This window comes from Silurus aristotelis (genome assembly GCF_946808225.1).
Source record: "Silurus aristotelis genome assembly, chromosome: 7".
NCBI lineage: Eukaryota > Metazoa > Chordata > Actinopteri > Siluriformes > Siluridae > Silurus > Silurus aristotelis.
In genome coordinates, this window is record NC_139580.1 from 10,928,647 (window position 1) to 10,941,765 (window position 13,119).

Consider the following 13,119-nt stretch of genomic DNA (forward strand, 5'->3'; position numbering starts at 1 on the left):
TTAGTGGTAAATGCAATAGCATTAGCGTGTGTGTGTGTGTGTGTGTGTGTGTGTGTTTTGTTGGGATGACTGCTAAATAAACAAGGTAAAACCAAACCATGGTAAAATGAAGAAGGGTGGAACTTAGACAGCGAAAAACACTTTTTGATGGACAAAGGGATATCGATTGTAAATGTATTTGAAAGCAAGGTTTTCCAATAGAGACCCCTAATTTGAAAATTTAATTAGCCTCATGTACACCCTTTGTACAGACATACTGTACAATCCCACTGTTCAACTATTAGGCTCATTATTCAATTCTGTACAAAAACTAAATTTTCTGTAATCCTAAATTTCCACTAAAAAAAACACATTAGGACCAATTTGGCATTGTTTTTAGTCTACCTATTTTTATGTTATTGAGCTCTGAATTACACCATTCAAATATCAAATGACCATTGAGACCGGTTTGGATGAATGACATATGGTTGAAATTTAAATAAAAAAAGAGCAATAGGGTTGGTTTCATGTGTCTGATTCACCGTATGGAAAAGGTATATTACCCGACCTTTTCAGCAATGTGTGTTGTTACCACAAAGTTGGAGGCACACAATTGTATAGTATAGTATTAAATAAAAAAAGACCCAAACCAAAGCGAGCTTTACGAGACGATGGTATAAAATAAATTGGGAGTGGAAGATCTTGAGTAGCTTGCTACAGAGCTTTGACCTCAACTCTAAAGTGGACTGCACCCCAGTACTCTCTACATAAGGCTAAATGAGCACATATCTCCACAAGTTCACTCCAAAATCTATTATAAAACCTTCCCAAAAGAGTGGAGGTTATTATACCAGCCAGTGAGGGCTAAATGTGGAATGGGATATCCCAAAAAAAAAAACACATACAAAGCTTATGGTCAGGTGTCCACAATCTTTTGTCCATACTGTGGTTTATAATATTTAATACAAACTGTATTGGTATAAATTATGACTTATTCAGTGTGACGAATCATAGTTATATACTAAATATTATAAATGAAAATCATAGACCCCTGAAAGACACCAAACCCCACTTTTTTTTTAGAAACATTGATTGGTCAGACATGCAAATTAAATGGCTACACTGTATTTGAATAAATAACTGGAGAGCTTAATATAGAGTCATATAGCTTGTAATCATCAGCATCATCGTTTCTCTGTCTATCCCTCACACACTGATACCTACCCCAGGGATGAGTGTAAATGTGTAAAAGACAAATACACTGAATTAACCGCTGTGACTTATTTTAGATATAAGTACAATGCGATATTTTCAGTCTCCTTACTGATCGGACTCCACTGAGACACATCATTATCATTAAGCCCATGTGACAAGTTTAATCAGCTTTATTAAACCTGACACTCAAGTCGAAGTCGGAAAAGCCTTAAAATGGACAGAACTATTTAATCACCAACTTTCTCACATATTCTCATGCTGAACATTTTTACATGGCACTACCCAGTGTGTGATTTATCTCTGTAAGAAGAAGGGGACAAAAGTCCTAGTTCTAATATTTTCTATTCAACATTTTTCTTAAGCCGGGTAGTGTGGAAAAAAAACAGCTCTTACAATATCTACTTTTCTTAAAAGACAGTCAAAATAAAAGGTTGCCTGCTTTCAAATGGAAGTAGGGGAAAAGTGCCACAGCCAGGTTAACAAAAGCACCCAGCTTGACATTGAAGGAACAAGGAAGATTATTTTTTTTTTTTGGTCCCCTTGCATTATTTCTATTTCAGAAAGACAGAGTATTTGGTGGACTTGTGTGAAGGGCAGACTGAAAATTTTGATGCGTCACATACTTGAGCATGCATGCACGATATTTGGGGAACATTCCCAAATATATATGTATTAATATGTAATATATATATATATATATATATATATATATATATATATATATATATATATATATATATATATATATATATATATATATATATATGAATGAGAGAGCACTCAAGAATGACTAATGGGAATGGTGTATGTTTTGTGTACTAATTTGTTTTAGATTTACACACAGACAGACACACTTTATTTTTTCCACTGGACAGTATAGTGCAGTATGGTGTGGTTACTAAGAACCATCAGAACAATCAGCATCCTGGTTAAGTAGCTGAGTCAATTTCCTTCAAATGTACTTGGGGAAAATAAGAGGAGCTGGGAACAGAGAAGGAGCAATAAACTAATGATAACAACAATAGAGAATCTTTCCATTTACTATGCAAGACATAAAACAGTCCAGTATTATTTAAAACATTATTTATTTATATATTTATTTATTTTATCTTTTTTTATTTTGAAAGTGACAAATCACATCTCAACAGTCAACCATTTCTGTCTGCCTGTGTGGTTTTCTTTAATGGGGATACCCAAATTCAGCACTAGAACTTGTAGGATAATGGATTAGATGCTCTACCATGACATCACCGCACCACACTGTACAGTGGAATAAAAACATTTGTTAATAGAGGTCTGTGGTAGCACTGTGGCGACCACCCAGCAACAGAACGAAGCAGAGCGTCAGCAGACAACAGCAGTATCACAAAATAAAATGCTCATTGGCTTTTATTTTTTTATTAGCCACCAGCGGGGAAAAAAAAAAAAAAAAAAAAATCACACCTTCTTCTCACCTCCACAGTGGGGAACATGCATAGGCCCATCAAGGGTCTCACTAGAGCCTCGTAAAACACACCAAAACCTTTCCCTAGCCACGCCCAAAATCATTTGAAGGACCTTCAAGAACTTGTAGGCATCTTCTAGAAGGCTCCAGTGAAAGACTCTGGGATGGAGGGAGTCGTAGCGCCTCATCTGTCTAAAGAGAAAAAAGAAATATTTACAGCCGCAGCTCTCAAATGGCTTTAGGAGCTCTATGGATGAAAATAAGAGAGAGAGACACAAAGGAAGAAAAAAAACTAAACACAAAAAGTTGATTCCTGTAATTAAAGAAAAATAATGAGAGCATATGGTTGCTATTTCTAGATACAGAATGTGTTAATGCAACTATGAGTTTTTAATTATTTATATTGTTTAGAACAGACTGAAAATGTGATACAAGCAAAAAATAACATTGATTTAAAAAAGAAACAGAATACAGGTGATGCAAGTTATAGTTATTGACGATGTGGTTAAGATTCAGATCCAGATCGTGGGGTTGGAATGGCTTCAGAACTGTGCATTACAACCGGGGTCCCTGGTTGGCCAATGGGAGATGGGGGTGGAGCTACCAGATGTAGCCAATCTCATCATCTTTGTCGTCCTCTTCGTCTTCATCGTCATCAATAGCCCCACGGGGGCGGAGCCTGCCCCGCTTCTCCTTCTGTCTGTGCCGCCTGTTCTTTGGAGGCTCCTCCTCCTCCTGGTCATCGAGAAGAATGACTGCTCCTCCACTGCCAAAATCCCCCGAGGTCTCCTGGTCCTCCTCTACACACACACACACACAAAAATGGTGAAATAGGTTAGCAGCTGTTAGATAGATATGAGATAAGATATGACAGTGGAAGATGAATGGATAGCTGGTAGAGCAAGAAGGAAGAGTGCTATCATTTATCTATTATACGCTTTTACTATGATGGGACAAAAAACACCATCCTGAATTATGGGTCTTCTGATGTCTCTTAAAGCAAGCACAGTAAAATCCCTCATACACACAAGCATGTCTGATATCCTTTATTCCATAATGATCTTGGATCATCTACAGCAAACATGCTATAATGGGCTACTGGATGTGTATTGCCTTATGTACCCCACTGAAGCACTAATCATGTCATCACTCATGTATGTATGGGATTGGGCTGAAACCTACCACAGATTGGGTTGCCTTGTTTCCTGGAGCCTGCAATCTCATTGCCATATTTATCAACACACCAACACTGGCCTGTGCTGCCATGACATTGTGTGGCTTTAAAGTAGCCGTCCTCGGTACATCGTGGGACGTATGCTCCTAAAGAAAGAAAGGAAAGTAGAAGCGGAGAGGAGATGTGAGGTTATTACACACTTTTCTGTGTGTGTGTGGTTTTGTGGATGGCTGAATTCTAACAAACAGCAAAAATGGCCATCTCCATAAAGACATGGTTTGTCAAGGCTAAGATAGAAGATCTCAGGACAGAACCATGTTCAAACCCCCTGAACATTATTGAGAGAAAATGAGTAAATTCCTAAAGCCACGCTCCAAAATCTAGTTGAAAACTTTTTCTCAGAGTAGTGGTGGTTATTATGACCCAAATGGAGAACAATATATGGAATGGTAGGTTTAAAAAGCAAATGTAAGTGTAAGCCAAAAATCATGTTTTGAGAGAGCCGTTTTAAAAACGCAATCAGTCTGGCATAAGATAGCAAAAAACCTGCTATAAAAGCGTCACTATTTGACACTATGTCCGCATTAATCAGAATAAATTTGAAAACTGCAATTTAGTTTAAAACACTATCTGTCTACATTGTCACATTCAAATATTTTCCAAAAATTGCTCAGACACTAAAACATCAGAAAGTGTTGTAAGATGAAAAGTAAAGTAAGATGCTTTGGTTTATGTTATTTCAATCAAGCATTCGTTTACTTTTCATCTCTTTGAATTGATGCAATTGCAAATGAACTTTCGGCCTTCTTTGAAATAAAGCAGTCTAAAGGGTTGTACAAAGTAGCCTTAATCTTAAAGCTATCCGATAGCAAAACTGTATTACAACGTTGTCCAACATTTTATTTGTTTAAAGTTGAATGGGTCACATGGCTTCACAGGCAACTGAGGGATAAAACATTTCAGTATGGACAGGAGACCAAATGAATGGGTATATATATATATATATATATATATATATATATATATATATATATATATATATATATATATATATATACACATACACACGAATAAGAATTCAAGATTCAAAAACATCGGCTTTTTCTTGTTAAAAAAAAAAGAAATCACTTTATTTTTTAATTACATTTTTTTTTTTTTCACATTCTTGTTGCTTTGAAAATGAATATGGATTTCAGATTAAATAAAATGCAGTGATTAAATGTAATTTCTCATTAGACAAAAAGGAAACAAATCTTCCTTTTCAGTTTTGCAAGATAAATTGATAAATGATTGGGATATGTGCAAAAGAGAAACCTAATTCAGTCTTAGGAGCAGCTGTACTTTTCAAAACTACACATAGTAAAGACTTTTCCCAGACCACCACACGTGTTATTGATTAAAGCATTAAGCAATCTACAAAAACACTATTGTGACATAAATTTAATCTGCCATTTTACAGTATTATATCTAAACCAAGCGCATCATTATTTATTTATACCTTCGGCTGCTTTCATTGACAGCGACCGTAAAGACAGGTTTGCCCAGCACTGTACGTGAGCCTGAGCAGCACGACTGCAGCAGATTCAGGGCCTTAGGCAGTAGATATCACTAACTCTGATTGGATTTCACTGTCTAAAATGTGACTCCCACACACTCGCCCATATTAATGCACATTCAGGCAGTTGTTTTTCAGCCTGTGTTGTGGTGTGAGTTATGAAGCAGTTATGATTGTGCTGGGTTATTGATGCCCGTTGGGCTGAATGGGACCAGGGGCGGGAGCTCTGGGTGAGGGTGTCAGCTGGAGCGCACGTTATTGATCACAGAGGAAAATATCAAGTGTGGATGCTCGTAAATCACACCGAAAGCCATTATGATTCAAATCAATTATAGCCTTGCTTCTGCGAGGCTTCTGAAGCAATTCATGCATGAACACACACACACACACACACACACACACACACACACACACACACGAAGAGACGCCCACAGTTGGTTGAGTTTTGTAGATGATGGAAATTAAAACCTGTTCACTATTCTGCATGAAATAAATCTCAGACTTAATGACTGAACCCACCTATGAGAGACTTCCGTCGGCTTTGAGTGTGAATCCTATTTATTTCATTCTGACAGGGCAGACCTGGGAAAATGAGGCACAGGCAAACACACACACACACACACACACACACACACACACAAACACACACACACACACACACACACACATTAAAAAATGCATTCAAGTACATTTAGTTAGTGTTATAAATGTAACCCACTTGAAGTTAAATTATCACCCCGCTTTGTCTATTTCTATTAGTTTCTCTTTCTTTCTTTCTATCTTCCACTCTCACCATCTGGTTTTTGAAAGCAGTAGCACCACTCGTTGTTGGAAAGCTTCCCATCCTTAAAGGAGTCACATGAGTTGAAGAGTGGGCGCATACACAACTCGTACTTGTCCAGATAAATGGCACTGAGCTCTGACTGGTCAAGCAAGAGGTCGTAGTTCATGTCCAACTTGTTGAACATCCAACCAAGAGAGTCCTTACAGATAGGGAGGATGCTGGTGTCAAAACCTATAGGAGTAACAGAGTTTTAGAAATTGTTTTAGCATTTCTGTTTCAGAACAGATAAAAATGTGCAATTTAGTTGCGAGTTAACTCATGACAATCATGCGATTATATATTTTAACCGATTGACAGCCCAATTAATAATACACCTGTCCTGTGTCTTCAACAAATACACAGTGTTTTAACACAATACAAACACACACAAGGGCATGTGCTTACGTCCTTGACCGTTGTCATTCGCCAAAGTCTTCAGATCTCGATTGGCATCCAGGTGCAGCACGCCGAACCAATCCTTCAGTCTGGAGGCCAAACTCCTTAGATCAGCATCACTGCAAGCTGGAAGCACACACACACACACACACATATGCACCTTGTCAAGCCAAGAAATCTCATTATTTTATTATCTCTAACAGAGGCACAAGATGAATTAGTGCCCTGTCTCTAGCTGGTTAGTCGCCAAGTAATGATGCAAGCTAAGAGTCCTGACTCGCATGCCCCTTTTCTATTAGAAAATAATCTGCAGATGAAAGCACCACAACATTTCGGGCAGTCAACTGCCTGGATGCCTAGAATCAAGTAAACAGTCTCAGAGAAATACCTGCAGCAATCAAACATGCCAAGTACTGATTGAGCACAATAAAGTCCGACATCATAAAACAAGGCACCGCCAAATGCGCCTTCCATTATGTTTCACCTGTCTGATCTTCACTTTCATCAGCCGTCGCGTCCCATACTGTTCTGAAGCGCAGACTTTTATTGGCTATTTGGGACAAGTTCATCTAATGCAGTTATCAGTCAGAGATATAAAAAGAAAAAAGAAAGATGAGCAATAATGCTATGGTCTGAAGTGCAGTTTAGACAACAGAATGGCCCAGTGCAATAAAAAAATGCTACGAGATAGTGGGAAGCACATCAAAGCATCAAGCAAAACAGTCCAATACACCAAAATGTAGCAGCTATTGGGTAGTAAGAGAAAAGAAGCATTTAGAAACATTTACTCGATTATTTGCACAGGTTGACTTCAGCTGTATTGACAGACAATTAAGCGAACATTTTGTTGTTCTCGCCTCACTCTCAGGTCATGAGGTTATGGCTACCATGCAAAACAGATTTGTTGAAGGTTTTTTTTTTTTGTTGCTGATTTGCTGTAATCTTCATTGAAATACTGTTTTCTGATCTGCTTGTTGCTGAACACAGTCAAGAAAAACAGAATAGGAAAAAAAAGCAAAAATTGTAAGCTGGTGTACTGATGGATGGTTTAAATATCAATGACATTGGATTTAGAAAATGTACTGTATTGATAAAAGTTTGTGGACACCTAAACATAAGATTCATATGTGCTTCTCATTTCACATGCAGTACACATTTGCTGATATTATAACCTATATAATCCTAGTTCAAGTAAACGGAAAATTTAATACTACCACATCCAAAGGCACTCTAGATAATGTGTGCTAACATTTTTGGGAATAACCACAGATAGCTGAAAAGATTTGGTGTCCTAATACTGTCTATATAGTGTACAATACAATATATGCATGTGTGTGTTCTTTGTATAAAATTATTTCCAGAATATTCAACCCAACAGCTGCTAATCTAATGAAGATCTAATGAATCTTTGATAATAATTAACAAATACAAATAGGGCCATCTGGGAAATCGGTCATTTCACTTTTCAAATGATTTTAAAGATGACATGAATCCTACTTCTAGACATTATAACTAATTATTGCAATTTTCCTATTTTATTGCCAATTAATGTTTCTTCTTTCTAAAAAGAAATGCTTGAAACAAGCAAAACTACCTGCCAACAGGTTTATTTTAAGTTTAAAATAGAAATAAGTTTAATAACACACACATGCTTAATTTTATTCTTGTAATAAAAATGTTGAGATTAAATCGATGGTGTTTATGATCAGCAGCCTCTGTAGAATTCATTCCCACATGCGTTACATTTAAGTCAGTACTAAATCTGAGAAATGTATTTAATACACAATCCAGTCAACTTTTGCACACGCTTAACGAAACAAACTGGGAGTTATGGTAGAGTAAGATTTACTACTAAAAACTATTTCAAGCACTTACATTTATAATACTCTTCAGTTTTTCATCTTCAAGCACATGATTAATTTATTCAGTATGTGGGTGGAATTAAAATGAAAAGTGAAACGTGTAAAGTCCTACACTTTTAAGCAGTTAACCTTCTCTAATGCAGATGTTAAAGGAGAGTAAAATTAGGCAGATATACAAAAAACTGCACATGAAAGCAAGCACATGGATGAATCTGCTCAATTCCATTCAATTCAGCTCAATAATTCATCAATATACTCCGGTGTTATTGAACTACAATTCTGATCAGTCAATAAACGATTAAATTACTATAATTGCAGCTCTGACATTAGTCTTGTTCTAATCCAAATTACAAGTTTATATTAATTAATTTAATTTTAAAACACTTTTATTTGTATACCCCTAACCCTTTTAAACTGTCACCAAGCAGCAAATCCAGGTATCAAATTGAAAACTATATGTACTTCTATAGAGCAAGCTACCAATAAGTAAAACGAAATAACCAGTGAAAGAAAACCTTGAAAAGAACCAGTTAGAAAAGTGAGCTTGTCGTCTTCTGGATGATGCCGGATTGTACGATTATAAAATATTTCACTTCTATAATTATAAAAACTTTAATTGGCCAAGTAACCCTGGGCATACAAAGTATTTATTTTCAGTTTAGAATCTTTGTGGCTGCCAGGAAAATGCTATTTTGGAGTCAGGTAGTCATTGTTTTGATCAGTCTGTATTGCCTGCCAGAAGGGAAGGAGACTGAACAGACTGTATGGAAGGTGCGAGGGGTCCCTTACTTTTCCCCCCAGCCGGTTTTCTATATTTGATGGGTACAGGTCTGAAGGGGGGGGGGGGGGGGGGGGTTGGTCTCAGTAATGCATACTGTATAATTCAATGCTAACTGCATTAACAGGAACTTTGAAGTTTATGTTTCTTGTATAAGACAGTCTTGTATCATTGATACACATCAAACAGATCTGAAAAACACTTTATTGGGAATGTTTTACTGTGAAGAAGGATCTGTGAGATATTTAGCATGTTTAGCATGTCAGTCTCCAGTGTCAGTGCTTTGTAGCAGTCATTCATAATACTTTGACTTTGCATTTTTCTCCACAGGAAAGGCTTCAGAACTTTGCATTGTGTGGTTTATTAATTTAAAAAAAATGGGGTTTTTTTGTGCATTTTTTTATACTAACTTCAAGAAAAGGGGAAATAAAACACTTCTGGAAATGCTCCAAAGAGAAATAACAATTTTTAGGGTGAAAGTGTTGGAAGTGTTGGTGGACAGTATTCACACAACAAACATGAATTATTTTAATCCAACAGCATGCTCAGCTTGTTTATTCCTTGCTTTATTTATTGTTCAAACAACCACTGGTGTAGAAAGACAGTGTGTGTGTGTGTGTGTGAGTGAGAGAGAGAGAGAGAGAGAGAGAGAGAGAGAGAGAGAGAGAGAGAGAGAGAGAGAGAGAGAGAGAGAGAGAGAGAGAGGGAGGAAAAACAGACAGACAGACCCTAGCACACACAGACTAAAAATGAGAAGAAAAAGTGTAGAAATATTTAATCAGCTTTCTGCCAGTGTCTGTTTCTGTGCCCCAACTGTGGACTTTGTGGAAGACAACCCAAAGTGTTTGTGTGTGTGTGTGTGTGAGACAGAGACCAAGACCAATGGATACAGGACTTGATGTGAGTAAGTGTGTTTTTTTATTCTGTACCTGTTCAAAGCTCTCACACCTGCTGTCTCATACATAAATGCCTGCAGGCCAAGCGTACACTCGTGTTGTGAAACCTGTGTGCCGAATACCTCCTTTCATCCGTCTCCATTTTCACACCTTCCATCCTGGTGCCTTTTTATCCCTCACTATCTGTATTCTGTCACTCCATCTTATTCACACTGCCAGAATTTTGGAAATGGAACTGTTTTGAAGTTGAAATACTTTGTTCATTGCTTTGTTTTGCATACTGCAGGGTTTCTCTGTCAGGGTGAATGAGGGTATTAGGTCAAATAAAAACTTTAAAATGTCTGACTTTATGGAATGTGTGGAAAAATGTGCAAAATGGAGTAACAGAATATATGCAGTATCTCACAAAAGTGAGTACACCCTTTACATTTCAGTTACCATTTTAGTATCTATTCTCAAGGGACAATTCAATAGAAATGAAACGTGGATATACAGCTTGTATAACAGTATAGATTTAATTTCCTTTGAAAATAACTCAATATACAACCCTTTAATTTTAAAATAACTGGCAACAAAATTGAGTACACCCTAAGTGAGCATAACAGCTCTATGTCATGTAACCATGCAAAGCTACAAATCCTATTCATCATGTTCATGTTTTTGTCTGCTTGACAGGACCATACAAATCTGTGTATCTTGTTTTAGAGCAGTTAGAATTTGGTGCTTTGAGTACAATTCTCTCATACTGACCACTGGATGTTCAACAAGGCACCTCATGGCAAAGAATTCTGAGGATTTGAGAATTAAAATTGTTGCCCTCCATTAAGATCACCTATATATAAATAAGAAGCTTGGTAACACCCTCAAACTGAGTTACAGTACAGTTGCCAGGGTCATAAAAGGTTTTCCAAGACGGGTTCCCCTTGGAACAGGCCTCGCAAAGGTGGCGGTAGCATCATGGTCTGGGGCTGCATGAGTGCTGCTGGTACTGGGGAGCTGTGGTTCATTGAGGGAAACATGTATTCCACATTTGAAACATGACATTCTGAATGATGCACCCCCTTGAAATACTGGGCCGAATGGCAGTTTTCCAACATGAAAACAACCCCAAGCACACCGCCAAGGTGACAACTGCCTGAAGATGAAGGTGATGAAGTAGCCAAGTATCCAGACATGAACCCTTTAAAGCACCCGTGGGGCATCCTCAAGGGGAATGTGGAGAAGCACCATGTGTCTAACATCAAGTAGCTCCGTGATGTCATTATGGAGAAGTAAAAGAGGATCCCAGCAATAACCTGTGCAGCTCTGGTGAATTCCAAGCCCAGAAGGATTAAGGCAGTGATAGATAACAATGGTTCTCACACAAAATATTGACACTTTGGACACAGTTTTGACATGTTTACTTAGGGTGAACTTATGTTTTGTTGCCTGTTATTTTGACAATAATGGTTGTATATTGAGTTATTTTCAGAGGACAGTAAATCTATACTGCTATACAAACTGCACATTGACTACTCTAAAATATATCCACGTTTCATTTTTTTTTAGTATTGTCCCTTGAGAATAGATACTAAAATGGTAGCTAAAATGTGAGGGGTGTACTCTCTTTTGCGAGATACTGTATAGTATCTTAAGGATCACAAAACAGAATGGTGGAGAGGATATTTGTATCAGAGATGGCAAAAGTACACACATCCCTCACTTAAGTAGAAGTACAGATACTCATTTTAAAAGACTCTGGTAGAAGTTGAAGTACTGACTACTCTTTTTTACTCAAGTTAAGAAGTTTGGGCTCTAAAATGCACTTAAGTGAAAAGTAGCAGTTACTAATATTTGTTTTAGCATCACACTCGTAACTGGACCTCACATTATATTAATACTGTACATTAATTAAAAATAATTTTTAAATGTTGTTACCTAAGGAATGTATCCAGGCTGAACAAACACCATATAGAACACAAGCAGAGAAAAAATGATGATGATGATCAGGTGATGAATAATTGTTTAGATCACTGACTACTTCTGTCTCATCCACATTAGCCACATCCTTCTTGTTGCCTTCTGCCTTGCTCGTTGTGGTTAAAAATATGCAATGACAAGAAATGGGTTGATGGACAGAAAATGGCACACAAGTAGAAGAAAAAATATCGATCATGTCATCCAATAGATTAAAACTAAAGTTATGAGCCTGGTTTAAAAATGTAAGAAGTAGAAACTAAAGATATTTGTGTAAAAAAAAAATAAGTGAAAGTAAAAAGTCAACCAAAAAAAATTTAAGTAAAGTACTGATACCAGAAAAATCTACTTAAGTGCATTAATGAAGTATTTGTATTTCATTATGTCCCATCTCTGGTGTGTGTGTGTGTGTGTGTGTGTGTGTGTGTGTGTGTGTGTGTGTGTGTGTGTGTGTGTGTGTGTGTGTGTGTGTGTGTACTTAGAATGTGAAATTGGCAATAAAAGCATTCTATTCTATTTTATTTTCATCTCCTAAGGAATCATCTACGACTCACCATTAGGCCAGAACGGCCTGGGTATGTTGCACCTTGAAAACACATGGCCACATATTGCATCTCACACTGTTGCAAGCATCAAAGACCCACAGTTTCTGCTACGTCTGCTTTACTCAGCAGATCTCTCGCCCTCTTCTGTTTTCATGTTTTTTGACTACTAAAGGACGCACTGCGTAGAAAGACCTTTTGGTTAAATGAAGACTTGCAACAGATGGTGTATCAATTGCTGCATATGTACCCAGAATTTAGAGATTTTTACACAAACCTTTTTCATTTCAATGACTTTCAAAAACTCTGAAGAGCTAATGTAATGCAGAGTCAGAGGTGGGAAGTAAAGAAGTACAAATACTTTGTTACTGTACTTAAGTAGATTTTTCGGGTATCATAAACACAATGAGTGTATAAGACTGTAGAAAGAACATTACTTATCACACACTCCAGTGCTCATTCTAGTTCTCACTCTCCAGTGTTCTGTATTGCTTAAAGA

The 13,119-nt window shown here is 37.1% G+C and overlaps 1 protein-coding gene across 1 annotated transcript in view; it reads right to left on the reverse strand.

The window, feature by feature from the left end:
- Window positions 1–2,565: 2,565 nt before the first annotated feature.
- The window catches only part of spock1 (SPARC (osteonectin), cwcv and kazal like domains proteoglycan 1), a 233,811-nt gene continuing 223,257 nt past the window's right edge, over window positions 2,566–13,119 (reverse strand). The window contains exons 8-12 of the mRNA XM_083547120.1: window positions 6,596–6,712; window positions 6,161–6,382; window positions 5,887–5,949; window positions 3,821–3,958; window positions 2,566–3,438 (exon numbers count right to left, since the gene is read on the reverse strand). Of these exons, the coding sequence (XP_083403246.1) occupies window positions 3,239–3,438; window positions 3,821–3,958; window positions 5,887–5,949; window positions 6,161–6,382; window positions 6,596–6,712 (740 nt within the window). The 3' untranslated portion in view covers window positions 2,566–3,238. The remainder of the gene's footprint in view (window positions 3,439–3,820; window positions 3,959–5,886; window positions 5,950–6,160; window positions 6,383–6,595; window positions 6,713–13,119) is intronic.